This window comes from Leptinotarsa decemlineata, unplaced genomic scaffold, assembly GCF_025532065.1.
Source record: "Leptinotarsa decemlineata unplaced genomic scaffold, Ldec_3_MD MMD2_tig00001064_RagTag_RagTag, whole genome shotgun sequence".
Lineage (NCBI taxonomy): Eukaryota > Metazoa > Arthropoda > Insecta > Coleoptera > Chrysomelidae > Leptinotarsa > Leptinotarsa decemlineata.
Genome location: NW_027412558.1, coordinates 14,302,494 through 14,328,046, shown reverse-complemented (window position 1 = coordinate 14,328,046; position 25,553 = coordinate 14,302,494). Strand labels below are relative to the sequence as shown.

General features: G+C 33.9%; 2 protein-coding genes across 4 annotated transcripts in view; both read right to left on the bottom strand.

The window, feature by feature from the left end:
* Window positions 1-1,236: 1,236 nt before the first annotated feature.
* LOC111504896 (late secretory pathway protein AVL9 homolog) lies at window positions 1,237-14,848 on the bottom strand. Of its 2 annotated transcripts, none has more exons than XM_023159616.2 (11): window positions 14,660-14,848; window positions 14,381-14,578; window positions 13,504-13,729; window positions 9,845-10,034; window positions 8,018-8,285; window positions 7,723-7,882; window positions 7,447-7,654; window positions 4,749-4,894; window positions 4,511-4,682; window positions 4,305-4,393; window positions 1,237-3,196 (listed from the first exon to the last, which is right to left on the bottom strand). In XM_023159616.2, exons 1-11 carry the CDS (start codon window positions 14,726-14,728, stop codon window positions 2,919-2,921), a joined length of 2,004 nt encoding a protein of 667 aa, XP_023015384.2. In that variant the 5' UTR covers window positions 14,729-14,848; the 3' UTR covers window positions 1,237-2,918. The 2 variants fall into 2 exon arrangements, with proteins under 2 accessions (XP_023015384.2, XP_023015382.2); XM_023159614.2 differs by having other exon boundaries at window positions 7,985-8,285; window positions 14,660-14,847.
* A 1,016-nt stretch (window positions 14,849-15,864) lies between these two features.
* The window catches only part of Vps13B (Vacuolar protein sorting 13B), a 41,413-nt gene continuing 31,724 nt past the window's right edge, over window positions 15,865-25,553 (bottom strand). For both annotated transcript variants that reach the window (XM_074175724.1, XM_074175725.1), the window contains 8 exons: window positions 25,098-25,475; window positions 24,802-25,039; window positions 22,039-22,199; window positions 21,795-21,988; window positions 19,805-19,956; window positions 19,529-19,746; window positions 18,774-18,960; window positions 15,865-16,545 (listed from right to left, as the gene is read on the bottom strand). In XM_074175724.1, the coding sequence (XP_074031825.1) occupies window positions 15,917-16,545; window positions 18,774-18,960; window positions 19,529-19,746; window positions 19,805-19,956; window positions 21,795-21,988; window positions 22,039-22,199; window positions 24,802-25,039; window positions 25,098-25,475 (2,157 nt within the window). In that variant the 3' untranslated portion in view covers window positions 15,865-15,916. The remainder of the gene's footprint in view (window positions 16,546-18,773; window positions 18,961-19,528; window positions 19,747-19,804; window positions 19,957-21,794; window positions 21,989-22,038; window positions 22,200-24,801; window positions 25,040-25,097; window positions 25,476-25,553) is intronic.

Here is a 25,553-nt window from a genome sequence, read left to right as displayed (position 1 = left end):
TTTGTGGCTTTATCCCTTTTTTCTGTGGTTTTCTTCCTCTTTTTTCTGTAATTTCATTTCAATTACAGTTGAATTGTGATGGCTAATGATACTATTTCAAATATTTGAAATCACGTAATCTCACAGAGCTGGAGTTGTTGACTTCTCCTGGTGGATAGCTTCTGTTACACAATTGAAAGTAGTATATTTTTAGGAGAGATTAGTTTTTGGTAACGAAAGGTTATGGCTTTCTACTTCTCCATTTTTATACAAAAAATGTGGGATATTTTCAGAGGAAGTAGAAAGCAATTAATTTCAAAATAAGCTCTTTACAAAGATGTGTATATCATGCATACACAATATACCCCTTTCAATGTATATGTTTTAATGAAATATGTTTGTATCGAGCACCAACTAATGGATTACCCGTAGAGGTTCAATAAATGAAAGTGTGGTCAAGTAAATTACTTCCTTGTTATTTGAGGATCATCATTTTTGTTATTCAGTGAAAGGAACCACTGTAAATTATTGAAATTCATTTTTTTTCTTCACCAAAATATAAGTGGAATATATCCAAGTGGTGATTTGAATTTTGAAAAAATTAGAGTAAATAATGCCAAATATTCAAGAGACACTTTATTGTGGAATTTCACTAAACAGTTTTACAAAAACATATTAACTGAAACTATTGTATAGCGAAACAAGTGTTTCTTTTTGCTAAAATGTTTAATGAAAATCTCACATTGAAGTGTCTTTTGAATACGTTATGGATTTTCATCAAGTATAGATCGATTCCACCACATAATATACTGAAGACAATGACCTCCCTCATATGTATGAAAAAGTGTGAAGCAACTCTTTTGAAGAATCAGTCATTCTGTTTGAAGATGATTGATAATGATGATGTTCCATTATGAAGTATCCACAATCGTCTTCGGGTGAAAACGATTGTGGATACTAACAACCAAAACGTCGTAAAGTAACTTGGCTTGGATACTCTTTTTTTAATTTTAATTGGTCTATTTTTTACTTGTATTTTATTTCACTGTGATTTCATTTCAGGGTTTTTTGCTTAATATAATTGTTTTCGGGTATTCTTTTTAATTTTTCATTTGTATTGGTTTTTTTAAGGGATTTCAAATCACTTTACATAATATTAGACACAATGGAAGTCATTCTGTTATAATACAAGGAATTTATATTGAATACTGGGAATATTGTTTTCGTAAAATGGATATATTTCAGTAAAAGATATACTTTGTGAAACAAAAACATTTATTTGAACGAAATTCATACATATCACTCGAAAATCTACCGACCACTTGAATAAAAAAAGGTATTGTTAAGGTGTCTTGAGTATACTATTTTATTAATTTTTTAAGGTTTGTTTCTAACAAAAAAAACAGCAGCCTTTTGACAGTTTATAATCTATAATTAACAAATAACAAAACATTAATAATTTAATGAACTGGAAATTAAAAAAATTAGTTGGTCGGCAGAATACTAATATAAATGAGTCGCATAAATCACGCAAAGAGCTAATAATTTAATGTTTAGCAATTGTTTGGTAACTTTAGATTTCTGCGACCCAAATATATTTTTGAAAAATTGCACAGGTATCAAGAATTATTATAAAAGTACAACAAGTAGCTAGGGTAACTACAATAGACTATAGTATAAATATAATAGGTAAGTACTGCTCAATATGTATTGAAAGGAATGAATAACTATATAGAAGTTGTTACAGAAACTGGTAGAGTCTTTAAAAACATCAGGTTTTTTCATTAAACGTAAATCTAGGTTCTATCACATATAATGTTCTGCAACTTGAAAACCAAGTCATTTGAAAAAACAGTGACATTATTAATGCCAACAAATAATAAACTGACTACTTCATGATGTATTTAATTTTCAATGTAAGTCGCCCTCAATAATAATTTATCGATCTCTGAAATCTCCTATAGTTACAAAAATGTAACACACGATTAAACCTTGTTAAACTGTGCTGGATGTAACCTTTGTATTGAAAATGAACTAAATAAGTTTGAAATAATGAATTGAAATAAATTTAAGTATATTTTTGAAATGAATGGAAACATATTCCTCAGAATATTCAATATAATTGAATAAACCAGAAAACACCACTTAATTTAAAGAATAATATTAACTTAAGAGGTAAAAATTAACTTGTGCTTTAAAAATGTTTCAACGAAAGCATCATCCCAGCCCTCCAAACTATTCCAAAAGCTCGGATTTTCAACTCGAAGATTTCAATAAAATTTATTCCTACTACCATATTGAAAAATGCATTAATTTACGTTTCTTTTATTCAAATTCAAATTTTTTTACAACATATCAAACACCAAATCAAGTTGCCTGAATGTATTTGGATCTATTACAAGATGTACTACTATAGAAGTCTACCAACGTTTTGGAAAAGTTATGTTCAAGTTATTGACCACTAAAAAACAAATTATATCGATAACAAATGTGTATCAACATTTACCCGTTGATTGTGAGTGCACTAGATACATATGCGTCAATTTGTATACATATTTTTACTTCATTGGGTTTTTCCATATCATTTCTGTTTTAAATATTATTTGGCCTTAATATAACTGAGCAATATAAAAATAAAATTTGATCTGAAAGTTTAAAAAAATTACAAATATATAATAAAAATATAAAATTAAATAGAATGTCAAAATAAAACAAAAAAGACAAGAATGAGTAGTGATAACAAATACCCACAAGTTGGTATATTCTATTTTTCTTATCAAATAATATTCATCACCAACTTCATCGTAACACAATTACATTCGTGTTATATACTCATATTGAATTATAACATTCATATTGTCTGACTACTAGCATTTGTTCATCTGTGTATCACCAAAAAAATTGCTACAATCTTGATTATCAAGATTTTTGTCCAAGAACTAGACAGTATGTACCGTTCCTGGTTGGTGATCATTGTCCATATGCAACTCACCATTCACCTTGCATATTTCTTCATTTAAAACTAATGCATTCTCAATTTTTCCATTGGGTTTATCCTTACTAATACTTTTTGGAATGTTCACTAAACTATCAGTCGAATCATTACTGCAAATTTCTTCTGCCTGGGAGTCAGGTATTTTTTGACCTTGCTCTGGACCAACCATGAAATTACTCCACCAGTTTGAGAATGCTCCTTTAGCTTGGTTCAAGGCGCCACCTATATGCAAAAATTTCATTTAAAGGTGGTTGTAAACATTTTTGACGATTGGATGTAAATTCAGATAAAAATCATTCTAAATAGTTACTCACTGAGTTAAAAATGATTGCAAATTTGGCTGAGAGCAGCTACATTCACCTACAAATACCTATTTAATTTTTTTATTTCTCTGCTAATATATGAAGATTAGAGAATATCTTTTTGTAAGTTTAATATAGTGTGAAAGCACTATATATATTTCAACCAATAGGAACAAATTTTTTTCATTAGGTAGAGATTCAAAAAGTCTATTAGGAAACCCAATTTCATGAATGAGGCTTCATTTTCAGTGCCAGTTGGACGGAAAGCTATCTGCTTGATAGAACACAAATTGTAATTAAATACTTTAGTTTTATGTCATTTGCAGCTGTGTTATTTCCCGTCTGAATAAATAAATAAATAAATGAAATAAATAAAATGTGATCACAACACTGGATTCACATAGTAAAATTAGTTCATTATTGGTGAAGGAAGTTTTAAAAAAACACTATTTAATGGAAAATAAGTAAAACCCTGACTAAATGGCTGATTCGGAATAATATCCACCACAATGTAATTGAAATAATTTTATTTATGAACTAGGAAAAATCAATCGCTCATTCTCAATAACTGTATGAAATGAACGGAGAAGTTATGAAATTGAAATACATTTTTAATTTTTGTGGCCTCCACCAAACCTTCTTTCAAGCCAATGCATCTATCATTTCGTGATTTCTAGATTATGAAGAATTTTTGGTTTGAATGGCTTCAATTTGTTTTTTTTTGTGTCAAAAGGATTGGAAAATTATTCTAACTATCTAAATCCTATGAAGCAATTTTTTTTCAAATATTATGTACTTTCCTAGTCTTACCAGAAACTTCAATTGTAGAGCAGAAATTTTTGTTAATTTATTCATTATCCAAGCTCTCTCAAATTCACAGTCCTATAGAAATCTATAAAATCCTGTGTGGATAACCCTAATCCAGTCAAGATTCTAGCAATTAATTAGTTTATGCTCTTTCAAAAGTTTGTGAAGTAACAAATTATAGACTGCAAAACCAAAAAAACCATCTATTCTGTTTCACTCACCAACTGCTTTACTAGTGGTTGCCACAGCTTTTCCCGTAGATGCCATGGCTTGATTTATTTTCCTGCCACTTTCAGTATTCTGGATTGTACTGGAAAAAATAATTCGATTTTTTTACTAGCAAGAAAGTTGTCACTATATCAAATTCATATAATTTCAGTACTGATACTTTATCAGTAATTGAGAACATATTTGAAAACTAACTCACTGTGCCAAGCGTAACTTCATATCTGAAACAGACAGCTGTCCTGCAAAAGGATGACCAGGGTGAACCTCCAGAATTCCTGGATTAATACCACTTAACCACATTTTGTAATTGTGACTGTCTCTCCAAGTACTCACAAAACTACAATTGAAATGATCTATTTCTCTTGACCCATCTGAAAAAATATCAATGGATTCCAATATAAAATAAAACGAATGAAAAAGGTAAATGAGATGCACACCTTGCAGCATAGAAGTTCTCAGAAGACATAACAAATATACACGGAACTGTGTCCTGATCCACTCGTCTCCTCCTTCCCAACCCACCCCATCTAGGAATATGTCATGACGTTCCTCTGAAACATGTTTCACTATGTAATCGGCAAACCTGAAATGAAACCATATTTGTTTTCTAATAAACTCCAAATTGACCTTTAGTTTAAGAAAAACGATGCGAGTTTATAATTTACTCCACAACATACTCTACATTAAAAATACTCAAAACATAACTGAAAGATGCCATTTACAATACGACTTGCAATGCATTTAGCAAATAAAACAAGTTAGGGGAAACCCGGGTAAAGAAGATACCCCGGACAAAGCGAATATTGCCTATAACTCCCAAATAGTTCGTTGACCGGCCGCCGTATTGTCATAGCAACGGTCGCTAGTTGCCACTCCGTGCGCGGCAAACACGTCGGGACGAGTTCACATCGCGCTGCGCCAGTGACCGGACAGAGTGTGTTTTGGAAAAAAAATATTAATTTACAGAGGTAAGTGTTTCATTTATATAACTATAATACTATTTGCGACATGTTCTTTGTTATGAGCAGGATTTAATGAATAATTATGTAGCTTTCAATTATCCGTAGACGAGTTTAGATTGTCTACTTTTTTAGTAATTTGGGATAACCTCAAAAATGTATTTTAGAGGTTATCCGTATTCACTTTGACCGGTCACGACAAGTTATAGAGTTTTATGGAATTATGTACTTTATAGCGTTTTTTTCTATTGCAGATGGCGTATAAATTTAAAAACAGACAACACAAGGATCCTGGAGTAAAGAAAACATGCAGGCCGCAATAAATTTGTCTTTAGCGGGAGGATCGATTAAAGGGACAGCAAAAAAATATGGGCTAGCTTATGCCACACTATATCAACATGTCAAAAGTGGAATTGCTTCTCCACAGTTAGGTCGTTCAAGAAAATGAAATGGTGACCTATCTACAAGATATGGACGCAGTGTTTTTTGGCTCTACGCGGGATGAATTTATGAGTCTAGTATTTGAGTATGCAAAACGCAACCATTTACAGTATCCTGAGAGGTAAAATAAACATAACAAAGCACGTCATACAAACTTGACTTTAAGAACACCATAATGGACGTCTGTGGAAAGGGCAAAAGGATTTAATCGCCGCGAAGTAACCGCGAAGTGATGATTTTGTTTGTGATAACTGCAATGATTAGTATTGTAGCAGAAACATGTTTTTTCAATATGTTCTATTAATTTTCGATATTTATTTATTTTAAGTCTAACTTTCTTTGTTTGTGATAACTGAAATGATAAATATTGTAGCAGAAAATGTTTCTTCAATATGTTCCTTCAATTTTCAATGTTTATTTATTCATGAGTTCAATTTCTTTGTTTGTAATAACTACAAAAATTAGTATTGTAGAAAAAAAAAGGTTTGTTTATATGTTCCTTTAATTTTTGATGGTTATTTTATTTTCAATGTTTAGTTCCATGACAAATAATGTTGTTCACTTTGCCCTAGTACTGAATCCACTTTACCCGGGGTGCTGAGCAAAGTAGATATTCACGCCATTGTTGAAAACTGGCATTATATCTAATAGTTTAATTGATATCAAGAACAATTATTATTACATTAAGTGAGTTCATTAAATGAAGACTTAATATAAATATTTGCGAGAAATAAAATTTAAAGTCGTCTCCGCAAATCTACTGCACTCCATTTTGAGATACAATGGACTTCTACCAGAGGTTAATATAAATACTCATTTCAATTTCCCCAGTTATAACTAAACGACAATAATCAAGAAAAGCTTAAGGTATTCACGTTGCCCGGGTTTCCCCTATTTGGAAAAATGCTCAAACACATCAATTAGTATTTTGAGTCACACACTTTTCTAGGAAAAAAATATCTACTTGGTACTCTCCAAATTTGAGATATGACGTGGTAACAATGTTTTTTTTAAATCAGAACCCAATTTTTTAATGTGATTTTTTAAAGCACAAGTTATACCTATCTGCCCAGTTTCAAATAGTTTTTCTATGTCGTTTGAGAGATATTAAATTACTATATTTCACTACAAAAATAAACAGTGTATTGAATTTCATTAGTTCGGACTTCTGTTGTCTAATACTACATAAAATTATTTGAAAATCCCTTGTTCAATTTTCAATTGTTGCTTGTATTTTATTGCAATTTCATTTCATTTTTTTTTGTCGCTTAATATAATTATTTTCGGCTATTCATTTTAATTTTATTGATTCTTTCAGGGGTTTCAAATCATTTTTTATATCCTATTAGACAATGGAAGTCCGAACTAATGAAATGCAACATGAATATTATCAATCACCTTCAAACAAACTGTGTCTTATTCCATCATTATTGTTTCTTCAATACAATGTATCTGTCGTTTATTGTTAAGCATTACATAATCTTACAAAATTCAAGTTGTCTGTCAGGACCATCTCTTATAACTCCGGAACAATTTTTATTTTGTATGGATGGAATTTGACGATTTTAAAAATTTTATTTTGCAATAAACATGAAATATAGCATGTCTCCACCACCTGCTTAGTATGTCTTGAGCAGGCTCATCAAACCATATCAAAATTTTGAGAATATTATAAAGGTTAATTGAGGGGGAAATTGGAGTCCTAACCACACAATATGTTAGTTTTATTAGTTACCTGAGATCTTCTGTACTTAAATGTAAATACTTCCTCAAATTCAAATCTTGACACTCAATTCTGCCACTTTCAATATCAACTAATATATCATAAAGTTGCCTTTTCTGTTTAAAGAGAATATTAGTTGCTCCAACCACATAACTCCTAACATTTACGTCTGATAATAAATCTAAGTATGGCAATGATAAGTAAGGCAAGCATAAGGAACCTAAAATAAATGAATAATCAAATGGCGTCTTATGTAGAAAAAGAAATGGCAAGAAGATTAAATCAAACCTTGAGTAAAAATTGCCAGGGGAAACCCACATGTTTCAGTGCTCAATTGGGTGAGGTAAGTCATATTATTCTGGACAACATCGGACATAGTATCAGAACTCAAATCCCTCTTAAGGCTATTGTTTTTTTCACCATTTTCCAAAGTTGGATCCTTATTACTCTAAAAATAAAAAATTAATAAGATTTTACAATTTTATTCTTGAAACTTGTCATCAAAAACTGTAGAGGCTAATAAAGCCATTAATGACTGATTTTCACTCACAACTTTTATAGATTCTGTCAGTTCAAGACCAACCTCGGCAGAGTTTTCTTCTGATTTAGACAATCCGTTCTCTTGTTTCTCAGGAATTTCCTCAACTTCTATATTTTCTACCTTTTCGCTAACTTGTATATCATTTTCAATACTGGAATCTTTGGTAACTTCGTCAGGCAACTCGAGTTTATCAAGATTTGTATTATCTATGCCACTGGAAGTTGAATATCCATTGAAGGAACTTTTGGTTCTAATAGGGCTCATATCTTCGTCTGAATATTCTGGCATAGGAGACATGGGTCTGGACAACCTGAAAGTAAGAACCCAATATAGGACCAGATTTTGTTAAATTTTATGTGAATCAACTCTATAAATAACAATAAGTAAATTTAAAAAGGTGAGTTTGGGTAACACTTTATTGTGAGACTTTCACCAAACAGTTTACAAAACCAAACACTTGTTTCACTTCACAATAGCTCCTTCAATCTTGTTCAATACTAACAGTAGTATGCTACCTAATTACGTTATAAGAAATTTCCATCGAGCACAGGCCAATTTCATCACATATTTAAAAAGGCTTCAGAAAAAAAATATGTTGAACAATCATTTTATGAATATTACTGGGGTTCTATTCCAAAACCAAACCTTTATTTTTTACATCTGCTAGGTACCTGCGTCTTAATTGTCTAAAAAAGCTTGTTGAAATATTAATTTTAGTTATCAGATTTACTTGACTAGTAGATAAAGCATTATTGTGATATACATTTTAAGACAATGAAGACGCAGGTACCTAGCAAAGGTATCTATGGTATAAATAAGGACAATCTTCCTCTTGGAGATGATGACTTGGTGATTGAAACACGTATCTCTCATAGTTTCTGAGATCCCAATGGTGAGGATAGAATTTGAAACACCCTGTAGAAATATATGTTCATTTTTAATTATATGACATACCCTTTTTGCTATCTCCAGGCTCTAAGATATAATAAAATTACAAAACAGAAATGTAAGAAGATTAACTTTCTCAGGTTGTAAATATGATATAAACCAATAATGTTAATTTGATTACTTTCAGAAATATTTTTTTTATGCGAAGCATTTCCAGCATTATCCTTTCCTGATATCCAGATTCAGAAGCTACAACCTTACTATTTTCAAAATCATGAGCATTTTCAAGCAAATGTTTAACTAAAGCAGAAGCATCAGAACACAATTTTTGTTTCTGTACAAACAGGCTCTTAGATGGTTTTTTGTTTGTTTCATGTATGTGGCATCACAATTTCCATAATTAATCTTGCGAACAATATCAGCCTAGTCCATTGTCATATTCATTGGTCATAACTTTGAAAATCATTGTTTACTCACATTATATTTTATAATAAGATGGATTCAAAGTATAAATAGTGTTGTGACCATATATTCTTTCATAAACATTCTATCTTAGAATTGTTGAGATCATCCTCATTCTTTTTCAAATGATTAGTTAACAATCTATGAGATTTTAAATTCTGTAAGCATATGTACATAATCTGTAAAATGAATTGTATGTTCTCTTGTCTTTTGAAATAAATAACAATTTTTTTTTAAATGTTGATTTCGAGTTCTTCCACTAATCCATTTCCAACGAGACAGAATAAAAAGTAGCAATTGAAAGAGGAATAAAACACATAAAAAGATAAAAAATAGTAATTCCAGTATATGAATCATATTTATAGTAAAGATGTTTTCATTCCTTGTAAAATTTTGTGAACAAGAAAGATTTTGAAAGTCATTTTAATTTTTATCTAAATATTATTTTAACATGATTAATTATCATTCACAACATTATGTCAACATTTTTAACTAAAAGAAATACCTGTGTGAACATACCTGATACAAGCAGCTTGACTCAATCCTTTTTCAATCATTTCAGGAAATAAAGAAATCAAGGTGAGTATGGTGGAACAGAGAGGATGTACTGGGGACTGGTAAAAAATAACTCGTTTTTCCAAAAGTAGCAATTTGAATAACAATATTGCCTTGTGCTTCCAGTGTAAAATAAAATCTCGTGCAGACAATCCTTAAACATAGAAAATATTATTAAAAATGTCAATATCCAACGAAAATCTTTATTTTCAGTCCGAAATAAGTAAAAACTTACAAAGAAATGCACAAGTAAAAGTATATTGAACCCCGTCAAGAACAACGTCACAACTATATGAATTTCACTAGTTCGGACTTCCATTGTCTACTATATAAAATAGACTTGGTGTCTATTTTTGTGAAGAATTCAAGACATTTTGTCGAACTACTAGGGTCAATTGAAGTCACACAGGAAGATCAACTAATCAGTTTCGACGTGGAAAGCCTTTACACCAATGTTCCGGTCGAAGAAGCACTCCAAATCATACAGAGAAAGCTATCCGAAGACGGGAACCTGAATGAGAGAACGAATCTACCTATAGAAGTAATTATGGAATTACTAGGATACTGTGTACGAAACTGTTATTTCCAACTGAAGGACGAATTCTTTACACAAGATGAGGGACTGCCAATGGGATCGCCACTTTCACCAGTCATAGCCAACATATATATGGAGTGGTTTGAAACTCTGGCCATTGAAGAAGCCCACAAGAAACCTCGAGTCTGGTTGAGATATGTTGACGACACCTTCATAATATGGAACCATGGGAATACTGAACTAGACGCCTTTCTGAAACACATCAACAGCGTGAGACCTTCCATCACTTTCACAATGGAGAAGGAAATCCACAATGAATTGCCATTCTTAGACGTTTTGGTGAAGAGGACCGACACTAAGTGGGAAACATCTGTATACCGAAAACCCACTCATACGGGACAGTATCTGAACCACGAATCCAACCACCATCAATCGACAAAAAGAGGAATCATCAAGACTCTATTAGACCGTGCTTTTGGGCTCTGTAATACAAAGGAAGGTCTCGAGAAGGAACTAGACATCATCAAAAATGATCTTCAGCGGAATGGATACTCCAAAGCGATGGTAGAAAAGACTTTGGCTAAAAGACAGCAGGAGCCTCGCAAGGAAGAGAAGCCGTCACAACCAGTGCTTGCACTTCCCTACATCAGAGGATTATCGGAGAGGATAAGAAGAATTGGTTCCAAGTACAACATTAGAACCTGTTTCAGATCCGGTAACACTATCCGTAGCAGCCTCACGAAAACCAGGCCCCCAAACGCGGACTGCGATTCCAAGAATTGCATTTACCGGATACCCTGTGAGTGCGGAAAATCCTATATTGGTGAAACTAAGAGGCCATTGAATGTTCGCATTGCCGAGCACAAGAAGCACACACAGCGAGGAGAAACCAGCAAATCAGGAATAGCAGACCATGTTTGGACCCATCAACACAACATCGAGTGGTCCCAAGCTGAGATCTTGCACAGAGAGGAACATTGGTTCAGGAGAAAATTTAAGGAAGCCGCATACATGTTGTCCAACAACGTATTCAGCCAGGCCAGCGTAGATATACGAAACATATGGAAACCCATCATCAAACGAAAAATGACCAACTCCCGCCAAAACGGTCATCTCTCACGGAATCAGTGAAGCGGAAAATGGAAAGTAGAGAAAGTGAAAGTATTTCAACGACCTATAAAATAGTCATCTCTCGGAGGAATCAGTCCAGTCATCACCCGAAGACGATTGTAGATACCAACAATCGAAACGTCGTGAACTAACGTGACTTGGAATCTCTACACTTTTTTATTATTTTCTTTTTTCATTCCTTTAATTTTTATTTATTCAATTATTATATTTTTACTTGTAGGTTATTTCACTATCATTTCATTTCAGGTTTATTGTTGCTTAATATAATTGTTATTTTCAACTATTCTTTCTTAATTATTCTTTTTTACTTGTTTCAGGGATTTCAAATCATTTTATATAGTAGACAATGGAAGTCCGAACTGTTTTAAATCTGTTTGTTATTGTTATATTGTTATTTTCAACTATTCTTTCTTAATTATTCTTTTTTACTTGTTTCAGGGATTTCAAATCATTTTATATAGTAGACAATGGAAGTCCGAACTAGTGAAATTCATCACGAAACATTGTCAATCACCTTCAAACAAACGTCACAACTATAAGATTAGAAGGAATGTTAGTTTTGGCAAAATATGAAGTATATGAAGCATGTGCTAATTACCATTTATAAATGGTTAAAATTATGATTTCACAATATAAAAGAATTATATTTTCTTGTAATTGTAAAATAAATTCAAATGAAAAGGGAATATTTTTTACAGATATTAGTTTTTGGAAAGAACATTTTGGCTTCCTACTCATTATATTTAACTTGTTTGTAAATTTTCCCTTCAATGTATCTTAGTGCAATAAATGAAGTATTATTATTACTACAAAGAAATTGAGAAACTTCCGCAGAAAAGAAGAAAAACTTGAATACATCAGAATAAAGGAGGTAACTTCCCAAATCTTGACTTTTCCTAAAAATATTTCTTTTACAGTTCCAACAAAACTCTCATTGTGACACAAGCAGATTTGTCTTTTCCAGTGACAAAGTCAACAGGGTTCAATGTAAGTGTACTGTTTCTGTACATGATCTATATATCTCAGTTAAGAGATTTTATTGAAGTTAATTATTTTCTTTGTTTCTTTAGAAGTTTAACACATTTTTTTGTATCATGGAGAAGTAGAAAACCAAAATACTTTTTTATGAACATTGAATTACATGAAAATAACTTTTTCTCATACATACTGGAATTGAAATATTGTTCACAGAACTGATACACAACATAATATATGGAAGAGTAATGACATCAAATTTCATTCACAAGAAAAACTTTCAATTGTAAGTACTTAAAAGTTTCAGGTAAAAACACTTTCTAAGTTATCAAAAAAAAAGATGATGTAGAGTTGAGGGTTGATTATTAATAATTTCACCGGAATCATCAAAGTACATTTGGAAATTGATAATTCCCTATTAGGTGAAATTTTATATGAATACACGTTCATATTACCCTATGTATCCAAGAATGCCTAAGTATGATATACATTTTAACTCCATTGTGAATGTTTGGAGTAGAAACTAAACGAGACAAAGTAATTTCAATGTAATTCATAAATTTGAAAGTAGATGTTTCGGATGAATTTTTTTCCCAGCTTGCTAGAAAGATATTCCATTCTCAGTTGATACATAAAAGTAAGTACAGCCATGACTTGAAAAAGTAAAGAATCGTCAAATTTGAAAAATGTTTTGAATAAATGAACACTTTTATTGATGTCTGTTTTATAAGTTGGAATGTATTGAATTATTGGCTACTCATTATGAAACTTCTGTGCATGATCAACACATATTTGTGATGAATTTAAGAATTTTATTGATTTCGAACAGATTTTTTTTATTTCTTTCAAAAGTTTACCTATTTGTATATAATGGAGAAGTGGAAAAGATTTAAACAGATTTGTTTTAAACATATTTAACAGGTATTTTCAGTTCCGGCAATACTCTTGCTGGAATGCTATATAAATGAAATTCTATACCTACCCACAAATGTTTGTTGTAAAGTATCACTTTGAAGCATAACAGAATTCAGATGATGATAAGTTTCCTCTAATATCGAAACTTTGCTGAAATCCCCTTCATCAAAATATGCATGAGTTATAAGACACATTTTAACCTGTATTTGCCCAAACAATGGTATCCTACTCAAAACACACACTGACTTTTGTACAGTACCTCTTGTAATATCTGAAGTTTTATTCTTTATTTTCTAAAATAAAAACAAAATTATTTGGAATCCTACACAAACCAAGTATATCATGTCAAAAGCTATGTTGACCAAAGGCTGCAGATTTTTAAGCCTGATTGCCTACTCTAGACATTATGAAAGGTGATAAGACAAAAGACCTAGTATTTTAGTCATCCTTACAACACATACTACGTTGTTTGGGATTTGGGTTGTTGGCCATGGGCGGTGGTGCAGCTTCGTTTCTGCATCTTGGGTTAAATGGCCTAATTCAGGTAGAGTTTAGTGCATATAGGCAAATTTGACTTATTTTTATTCCCTCTACCTTTCAGTTAATCGTTTCTGTGTTTCTGAATTTCTACCTCCCTATGTAATCTGAGAGTGTAGAAAATTAACATATGAATTATGGCTACCTGTACTGAACTGTACACGATTCAGATCAATTAACTCAATAGGAATCAAGTCATGTCACAGACCATTGAATGAAACCAGAAATCAGTACTCTGAACAATGTAATATATGCTAAAAGGACAAACAGAAAACTGTGTTTACTGCCTTACCATCTTCCGTATACCATGGTTGTAGACGAAACGCGTGAGTTGTAAAAAAACTGCAGAATACGGCCAACAAGCTTCGACACAGTTATCTCCAGACATGAGCAACTTTAGTATTTACCTCTACAGGTATTTGTCGAAAACAGGAGATCCCATATACAGTTTCAATGGGTTTAGTTAAACTTGGTAGATGAAAGAATACCGTGTCTTCATTGAAATTGTGAGATCCATCAGGAAGTGCTAATGTTGGCAAATATTTCCATCCAGGTGGACATTCATTTGGGTGCCCCGGGACAAGCTCAGGAAACGAATATTCCACCTACACCGGAAAATGTGGGTGGATTGTATATTATTATATCAATCAAACAATGAATCAGTGATAGAGAGGCATTTATCTTACCTGACATCCTTTCTTGTGATGAAAACCTACCACAAGTACATATAAAATTGGGGCTTCTTCATCACCCATTTTGGTAAATGAAATTTTGATCAAGCATATGAAAAAGTTGAACTTTTATTTGCAATATTTGTATTGACGTTTTCAGCAACAAGCAACAAAAATTCAATTTGACATTGACATCTACTTGACATTGATAGTTGAATAACACTGAAGACTGTGAATTCTGACATATGACAGGAATATATTAGGGCGAGTTCTCAAATTGACCAGAAAATGTCTGATGGGTTGTTTCAGCCAATAGAAACGGGCTAACGTTTCAAATAGAGCTATAGATGAATTTATCGGATAAAACGAAGTATTCGTCAATGTCAATGAATTGAAGAACTCGTCTTTACTTGATAAATTTAGAAACTGGCGTGAAATTGATCTATTGTTAAGCCCTTTTTCCCTCGCCAGAACAAAAATGCTGTCAGCATTAACAGCATTTTGTCATCATAACAAAAATCCTGGCAGCATTTTGTCATCAGAACAAAAATCCTGTCAGCATTAAGAGCATTTTGTCATCAGAACAAAAATCCTGTCAGCATTGAGTCACCAGAACGAGTGGAAGTGTTTTCAATAAACTCGTCTTTAGCTGTTTTCGCGTTCACGTCCGATCTCAAAGAATCTTGGTGATAGAAATAGTTTAACAAAATGTTAGCGTGGTTTTCGTCAAAACCAATCAACTTCAACCGCTGTTTTCTCATTTTTATGATGTATCTATAACTGACAGGATTTTCACTAATGTGTAATATGTCAATAGTATAATAGAGAGACCTGAAGAAGCTATTGTATAGCGAAACAAGTGTTGCGTTTTTAAAAACTGTTTAGTGACAATCTCACAATGAAGTGTTTCTTGAATACTTAATGGATTTTCATCAAGTATTGGCCGATTCCGCCACATTTTTATTTACATGTTCTCAAAAGAACAGTTTTAAATTAACCGAAACCTATCAATTTATCACATTGCACAATTTATATGATATAAAAGCTTAAAATATATTTTATTTGCAGATTCACTTCGCGTGAATTCTCAAACAATTAACTTCCATCAACCAACCTTTACAAACCATTTTTGCAACAAGGTTACTAGACCTTCAAAAGAGAATGATGTATTTGTTTAATTTGTTTTAGAATAAATTATAACGAGATCAAAAACAATCATCAACAATAAATATATTTTATTTCATCACGATGGTGTAAAAAAGTTACATTTTTCTATAAAACTGGAAAATTATAATTTAGTCTTTGCTGCTTGGCAAGAGCCAGCAAACAAAGGAAATAATTTCTACATTGCAAATTTACATAATACGTTAATACTGTGGATTCTTCAGAAGCATTCTCTGTGGCACCAGGTGAAGATAGGGGGGATATGTCGATTTCTGAGTGCTCAGCCCCATTTTCTGATTCTGGCAAATTCAACAAACCTTTTGTGCTTTTCACATAATCTGCTACTCTGGCCCTACTTACAGGATCCATTTCAGCAGCACATTCATCCTCAGACTTTGCTTGAACCAAAGGAGGAGTCAGTTTGAATACAAGCAAAGTAGGATCATTATTCGGACAAACAGTTAAGTCTGAAAGGCTTATTACTCTTTGCGTTTCATCTTCGTCTAAATTGACAATTATCAAAGCATCGACTGTCAGAATTAGAGCAATCGATTCATACTGAGAGGTACTGGAGATGTTCGTAGCTTCTGCAACATACAGTATTTGTGACGGAGACATGGCATGGATATGTTTCCAATTATATTTCAGAAGTGAATTTGTGCCGTGTTCAATTTTGTATACTAAGGGAACTGATCGTGGTTCTGGAAGAGAGTTCCAACCAGCCCCTTGCAGCAGACCTGTGAAAGATAAACATTATCAACTGATATAGTCAAAAGAATAATTAATTTTTTTATTCATATACTAGAAAGGTATACTATGATATTTTGAGAATTCCCATATATTTGTTGTTAGTCATGAAATTAAAACCACTATGAACTTTTATCAGCATCTGCTACAGTATTTTTGTCCAGAAATGGAGATTTATTTTTATTATCGTTTATAATTTAGATGAAGACAATGATAATTTAAGTATTTTTCGAAGAAAAAAATCCTAAAACTAAATTATTGACGAAAGAAACGATATGGAAGTACCCACGTGTACATGGAAAATGATAATTATTACATAACTTTTGTGAAGAGAGTCGTATGAAAGAGTACATCCAACAGTTAAACAACATGAATGTGAAACAAGATGTAATAAGTTACAAATTCCAAAATTCAAAACTTTAATATACAAAAAATGTTTTTATTACAATTGCATTACTTTGTTTAATGCACTTCCTAACTGTATCCAGAGAATCAGCTGTTATTTCAGGTTCAAATATGGAGTTGACAAATGCTTATTCAAAAATAGTTTCTATACTTTGGAGGAGTTTTATAACTCAAAAATTCATTTTCTTACGTTTTGAACGTTTAATTTATATAAAATATAGTCAACGTAGATGTATTTTACATTTGTTCGACTTGCCATGTAGAGCTACCGGACTGTGTCATGGCCGGTGGGAGAAATCGTACATACATACTTATTGTATTGAGGGAGAGGCTTCTCACTGGGCATGACTCAGTCCAGCAGCTGTACACAGTGTATTTTATATTGCAAGTAAATATACTCTATTATATTTTCTAACCATAATGAGGGAGCTTTTAATCATTCACATGATGTCTCTCGCTCATAATTACATAATTACTGTATAAGTCACCCATTGTGAACTACATTATCATTCAGAAGTGTTTTGCTTCTTGAAGACCATCTGAACGTTAATATGAGAAGAGTGAAAATTGTGAAGTAGATTGTATTTTTATTAAATTCTTTCTCATTTATATAAGTTGATTGGACCAACGCTAATTATTATGACACTAAATGGACAATAACAGTAAACAAACATTGAATATCACACAAATCTCAACAGCGACCTGAGACGATTCAACAAAGGAGTGTGTGAAAATCTCCAATAAAATCTCATGGGGTTGCAGTGGAGACTCGAATAGATCCTTTTACTTTGGACTCTACCTACTATTATCAGAGCCATAATAAACAAATATTAATTTATTTGATGTTTGTTTGAGAGTGGTTGACAATATTTCTAGTGAATGTAACAAGTTCTGATTTCTGCAAAAGGTGTTAACAGATTTGAAATATGTGGAAAACAAATAAAATGACAATGAATAAAATGTTAAACGTTTTTGAGAATACTAAAAAATTACCGAACTGAAATATTCAGATTAGATAATTGAAATACAAAAAAAATGAGCAAAAATGAACAAGCAATGAGTATAGAAATTCAAAAAATTGTAAGAACAAAAATTTACACTAAGTGAAATGTCAAATATGTAAAAAAAATGAATTCAAATAGAAATGAAATAAAACAATCAACATAAATCATGAAAAATGCAAAATAAGAAAATATTTCGATTGTGGATACTAATAAAACCAAAACGCTGTGAAGTAACTTGCTTTGAAATTTTTTCTTTGTTTGTTTTTTTTGCTTTTTTCATCATTTATCTTGATTATTCTATTTTATTTTCATCTAATTTTTGTTGTTTGTATAAGCTTGACATTTCATTTATTGTTAACACATTTATTACATAATTCATTTTCATTTCAGGTCACAATACAATGTTTTTCAAATTAGCGCTGATACACTTTTTGAATTCTTACACCCATTGCTTATTGATTTTTCCCCTTTTTCTGTGTCAACTTACAATATTTTGGTCCGGGTATTTTTTAATATTTACAATAACCTTGAAATTTAACTCGTTTTCATTTCATTATCAACACCTTCTTTAGACAATGTGAGTCTGAACTTGTAACATTCAATTCATTCCTTCATTGGTCCCTCTTATTTTGCTCTGATAGCTCTGTTTTCAACAACATGTACCCCAAAAAACCAAATGCATAACCAACTTTTTCACTTAATGATGCATAATGTTAGCGATGCTAAGGACATAGCAGTTCTAGAACAATTGAGAGTAAATTCAGTTGCCGGATTTGTAGAAGGGAATGTTTAAACAACATATTATTTACCCTGTCCTGTCAGAGCAACAAGTTCTGCAGCTCCACTCAGAGGTTTTGTAACTATTCCCACGAGCCCAAGACCAACCCCTGCCACGAATGACCTTGGCGAGGCTCCATCAGTTATCACAGATTGAAGGGAATGATGGGCTATGCCTCCCACTGCTCCGAGAAGACTTATACCCAGTCCGGTCAAGCCCTACAAACAAATGAAGGTTGTTAAATCTAAATAGTTGACCAGTTAGTTCAGATATTTATTACAGATATTACTATAAAAATGAATTACTATTCAATGAATGAAGCTGTATTTTAATCAGTCCTTTGTAGCAAGAACATTACCTGAAAACTGTATCACTTACAATGTGACATATTGTATGTACTATCAACATAGAATCCAGAATTAGAAACATGACAATTTACTTTTTTCCTTGAATGAATAGATTTTTGAGTAATTGTTAAATTGCAATTATTGCACATTTTTCATTGTATTACTCATCTCGATTAACACTCTGAAAAAAAGTTTGGTTGTATAATGGATCCTTTATTGAATTTTCAAAATATCACACATAATCTGGAAAACATTGATATAAATTATTTGAACTTTTGGTAAAATCAAGTAATTTGGTTTCAATTTTTATGACTGTTATTAAAATTAATTAAATAGAAATAATGTCATGAAAGTTAAAACTGATTCGAAATAATATTTTAATTTTGTGTGAATGAAATAATCAATTATCAAATAAAATATTTTTACATCATCAACCCACCTGCATGAAACCTTGTGCCAAACCCTGCGGTCTTTGCCGTCTTTGCTCCTCCGCCCTTTTGAGATGTTCTTCATCTAAAGTCAGCCTATCCAAGTTTCTCGCCACACTCGAAGCCAGTTTAGTTAATGACAGGAGAGTTCCCGCCGTCACATGCTTCATTAGCGAGGCAAAGCCCTGGGTGATACCCCTGAGGAAGGCCATTGGCCCCTCCACCAAACCTAAAAAAAAATTACAAAAATTTAAATCCATGAAGATCAATGAAGTTTACGTTCTTACCTCTGTAAGGCAGGCTCACAAAATCTCTTAAACCAGTGCCCATGGCTCGAGCTAAACCTCCTGGGCTTCCTAGTAGTTCTAGCGAGCTAACCACCCAACCTGCTCCAAATATTGCTCCGGAAAGGTAATGCATGGTCATAGCATGTCCTAACCTTGGAACAGAAATAATTGGACGTTATCTCTTTCAGGTCTCGACAAGTAAGACCATTGAAAAATTATAGCAACGATTTATTTCGGCTAGAAACTTTCATGTTTATACAGTGTCATCCCCAAAGTATGCACCATATGGGAAACTTGTTTATTAAGGGTTTTTCGACAAAAAGTTATTCCTTATAAAAGTTTGTGCATCCCCTAAAACTAAACATGCACCAACAAAATACAGTAAAACACACGTAATATACGAGGAACCTTCAAATATTTGATTTTGTGACAAGAGTAAAGTACTCTTATTTTGAAAAATCTCGGGAAATGTTATTTAGAAAAGTCGTTCAGCATTGAAAAATACATCTAGATTTGTTATGGCCGTCTAAGTGAAGTTTAATTTTTTTACCCAATTTTTAGCAAAAGTTTGTTTTTCGTAGTCCCCATTTTAAAAAAATGGGTAAAAAAATAAAACTTCACTTAGATGGCCATGACTTCAAATCCAGATGTATTTTTCAATGATAAACAACTTTTTTAAATAAAATTTTCCGAGATTTTTAAAATAAGAGTACACTCTTGTCACAAAATCAAATATTTGAAGGCTCCTCGTATTGTCAAATATAGAAAATAATCATGAAATAATTCAGATTCATTTAAGTAAATACATGAATTGAAAGATGTTCCAACCTCACTTCAATATTTTAACACAAGAACACTCAGTATTCAGAATTACATCTTTTAATATTTCAAGTTCATAGACATCGAAATTGATCCGATCACAGGATATAGAATATAAAACAATCTCCAAATACGCAAAGTTGGCACAGATTGCATGCTGTGCATTTTACCTCAGTACAGTGACCGGATCAAAGTCGCAATGTCAGCGTATAATTCTTTATAAATATTGAGGGAGGTCAAGATCATGGATCATAGTTAATAGTTAACAGTCAACAGACAGTATTCAGTATTCATTTGAGTATCGATTAATCATCAGCAATGCAGCACATCTCCTTTTCTTCAATCCTGCTGGGTGGCAGTATAATGTAAGTTTTTTGATTGTTTTAATGTATTATTTTTATTAACATTTGAGTGAGTTTATTTTTTTTCTGTTTCTTCACAATAAATATTTAATTAAGTTTCAAATGAGTTCTTTCATTATTTTGGATGAATGAATGAATGGGTGAAACAGCAAATAAAAATCCTCTCGTAAATAGCCAAGCGAGAACTGAGTTTCTGTTTAAAATCTGTTTTTCCGTTAACCAGCTGTCGCACCCCTACGAACGACAACCCTCAGAAGTAGAAACTTGTGCGAGCTAAGGATTAACGAGGTCTTACCTTTTAACGTGTGATTCCTAACACGGGTTGGACGGTAGCAAGTGAAGATCGATCGTTCAGACTAGGGCTTGAACCACCGACCAACACGGCAGTCAATTCGAGTGAGTGAACAAAGCACCCACGCCGAACCGCTTGGCTACCGACTGTATATTACGTATGTTGTACTGTATTTTGTTGGTGCATGTTTAGTTTTAGGGGATGCACAAACTTTTATCAAGAATAACTTTTTGTTGAAAAACCCTTAATAAATAAGTTTCCCATATGGTGCATACTTTGGGGATGACACTGTGAAAGGCAAAAAAACAATAATAAAAAACTATAATATAACTATGTACAAAAAAGCGAAAAAAAAAACAAAAAACAAATCAGAACTGAAACTAAAAAAAATAGATGATTAAATATACTTTGAGAGTTCGTGCATTATTTTTTTTTTTCATTTATTTCTGAAATGTGAAGGATAAAAATTGAGCAAAATTAAAAAAAAAAAGGAAACATGACTATCTAACCTGCATACCTATAGTGAGTAGTAAGAAGTCTTCGTCTTTCAAATTGTCCAAAATATAATGGTGACTGATCCAAAGCTATATAAAGTTTGACAGAGGAATGAACAGACAGTAAGAGCGACAGTGGCTCTATGAGGATTTTCCGCAATGTTAATGGTCTGGCTAAGATGGCGCATTGCCAAGACACAATTTCAGGGACGTTCACCTGAAACAAATGATAATAACAAAAATTCTGAAAATTATAAGGGTCCTTACACATCCTGAGGTATTATTGAGTTTCAATATTGATTTTCTAATCGGCAATAAAACCAGCCTTGTTGGAATGAAAACACTGAGGTAATTCATCAGCCTAGTTATGTATGTGTCCTCTATGTAACAAGAGATGGGATTCACCCTTACTTTCAACGATTTCACTCCTGGAATAAATAAAAAAACAAAAGAATGTAAATTTTCCCATGATTTCTTATCTATGTCAGAAAAAATAATATGCTTTATTCCTTTCGTGGGAATTGTCAAGTGAAAACAATCAAATGAATAAAACATGGACAGATAGTTCAAAGTGGCAATGATAAAATTAATTTATCCAAGATACTTGAGGAGTTAGGTTATCAAGGACATCTGCAAGATTATACTCACTGCAATTCTGCTATGATTTTGATTACAAACTTTGCAAAAGTGTAACAGCTCTCGCCCATGACTATAAGTCATTACAAATGAGAGTTAATATCGACAGCAGATCGTTGATTAACTGTTTTCATATAAGTTATAGAATACAAATTTTAAAGTAAAACATTTCTTTCTCAAAATGGATTACAAGTTATTCATGTGTAGTTCTCATGAGAGCTTATAATTTTTTTTAAATTGACAACAATAATATCAGATCATGTAAAAACTTCACTGTACTGTGCATCACTGCTTCAATGAGTAGAGTAGAGTAATTTATTTGACCACTTTATATACAAAAATACATTTATGGCAAGTCATATATACTATAGGTACTATTTCAGACACTTAAAATGAACAACAACGTCTCTAGATTAAAGTAATGAATTTTATGAAAAAATAAAACTGGCACATCAAAATTCCTTAAAATGATCACAGTGTCACATGAATAGTAATAAAAATAAAGATATCAATATAAAAAGTCAACAAACATAAGAACAAGCTTTATCACAGCTTTACAATATGAATCAGCTACAGCATCGTACTCATATTCTTGGATTGCTTAGAAACTGTGGTTGAAAATATATCTCTTGATATTACTGCTAACTTATGTCTTGTATTATTCGATAAACATTGCAGATCTTGATTAATAATCATGATTGTGAGAGTGTTTTGACGACAACACACACACACACACGCACGCACGCACGCACGCACGCACGCACGCACGCACGCACGCACGCACGCACGCACGCACGCACGCACGCACGCACGCACGCACGCACGCACGCACGCACGCACGCACGCACGCACGCACGCACGCACGCACGCACGCACGCACGCACGCACGCACGCACGCACGCACGCACGCACGCACGCACGCACGCACGCACGCACGCACGCACGCACGCACGCACGCACGCACGCACGCACGCACGCACGCACGCACGCACGCACGCACGCACGCACGCACGCACGCACGCACGCACGCACGCACGCACGCACGCACGCACGCACGCACGCACGCACGCACGCACGCACGCACGCACGCACGCACGCACGCACGCACGCACGCACGCACGCACGCACGCACGCACGCACGCACGCACGCACGCACGCACGCACGCACGCACGCACGCACGCACGCACGCACGCACGCACGCACGCACGCACGCACGCACGCACGCACGCACGCACGCACGCACGCACGCACGCACGCACGCACGCACGCACGCACGCACGCACGCACGCACGCACGCACGCACGCACGCACGCACGCACGCACGCACGCACGCACGCACGCACGCACGCACGCACGCACGCACGCACGCACGCACGCACGCACGCACGCACGCACGCACGCACGCACGCACGCACGCACGCACGCACGCACGCACGCACGCACGCACGCACGCACGCACGCACGCACGCACGCACGCACGCACGCACGCACGCACGCACGCACGCACGCACGCACGCACGCACGCACGCACGCACGCACGCACGCACGCACGCACGCACGCACGCACGCACGCACGCACGCACGCACGCACGCACGCACGCACGCACGCACGCACGCACGCACGCACGCACGCACGCACGCACGCACACGCACGCACACACACACACACACACACACACACACACACACACACACACACACACACACACACACACACACACACACACACACACACACACACACACACACACACACACACACACACACACACACACACACACACACACACACACACACACACACACACACACACACACACACACACACACACACACACACACACACACACACACACACACACACACACACACATATATATATATATATATATATGTGGAAGTGGCATGTTTTCAAATTGAATAAAAAGCGGGCGACAGTGTTCCCTACATCCTACGTTTACCATGATTCTCATGGCTTTTTTCTGACATCTGAAATTGTGATTGAGTTTGTGGAATGCCTCCAAATCAAGACTCCATATGGAATAACTGTGTGGAATAGTGAATGATATGCTATCTTCAGTGTCATCAAACCTACAGCATTTGTATCATATGCGTAAGTTAATTTTACTGAGGAAAAAGTATGAAGATGAGGAAAAACAACTCCAACAAGGTAGGCCCTGTTCCACCATACAACCATATCATTCCAACTGGAAAATTCAGAGTTTATGATTCAATACCTCCATCCAGAAATAATTTTAATGTTTCTTAAAAACTAATCTCCCCTAAAAATATACCCCTTTCAATTTATGGAAAATCTTCATGAGAAAATAAAACAGATTTTGATTGATTGATTGATTCAGGTGAAAATTTTCAGGAAAAACTCTTGGGACTGACCTGTGATGAACTTTGTCTTAGAATGGTCTTTCCAAGTTTCTAATGTGAAGTCCATCATAACTAATGCCTTCTCCGATGCACCTTCTATCAAAACTTTAATAGGAACATTAAGGGTTAAGAGTTTCTTAATCTCTTTCACTTCCTGCCCGATTAGAACAACTGGAAAATCATAAGATTCTCTCGAACACAGTTGGTTATCAAATTGTACATCAGATGCGGATATTTTAACTTTCATATTCTGAAACAAAAGCAAAGGGTTTTACTTATTTTTGGGAGCATACAAATATTTCACTCACCTCTGCCTGTGTTACACAAAGAACGATATTATCGCACACAAAACTAGCAATTTCCCACCTCTCATTTCCTTCAGATTCTGAATCGGATATGAATATAACAGAAAAACTTTTTATAAAGGCATATAAATCGATTGAATTCCATTTCTCTTTCATCGGTAATGTCTTAACAAGCAAAGACTTTGTTGTAACAGATAATTTTGTTAAATTAGTTTCTGACCAACTGCGTTTGTCAAGAGCCAGGGTGGATGATGAACGATGAACATGTTTGGGAAACTTTTTTTTGAGGATCGGGCTGGATCCTTTAACGGATGTGTCAGAGAAAGAACGAGGGATATCTTCATTTTCAAACAATTCTGACACCAGTACAGCAGTTGGTTCCTGGAAACGAATATGCTTAAATATATAATAGAATGAAAAAAAATAAAAATATGACAGGGAAAGTTTTAGATATTATAA

What these genes read in the sequence shown, in the direction of transcription:
- LOC111504896 (XM_023159614.2), bottom strand. Translation starts at nt 14,728, where the DNA reads ATGGGTGATGAAGAAGCCCCAATTTTATATGTACTTGTGGTAGGTTTT. An exon ending in ATCACAAGAAAGGATGTCAG is followed by an intron (nt 14,579 to 14,659) that starts GTAAGATAAATG and finishes TTTCCGGTGTAG; the next exon opens with GTGGAATATTCGTTTCCTGA. An exon ending in GAGAACTTCTATGCTGCAAG is followed by an intron (nt 4,683 to 4,748) that starts GTGTGCATCTCA and finishes ATATTTTTTCAG; the next exon opens with ATGGGTCAAGAGAAATAGAT.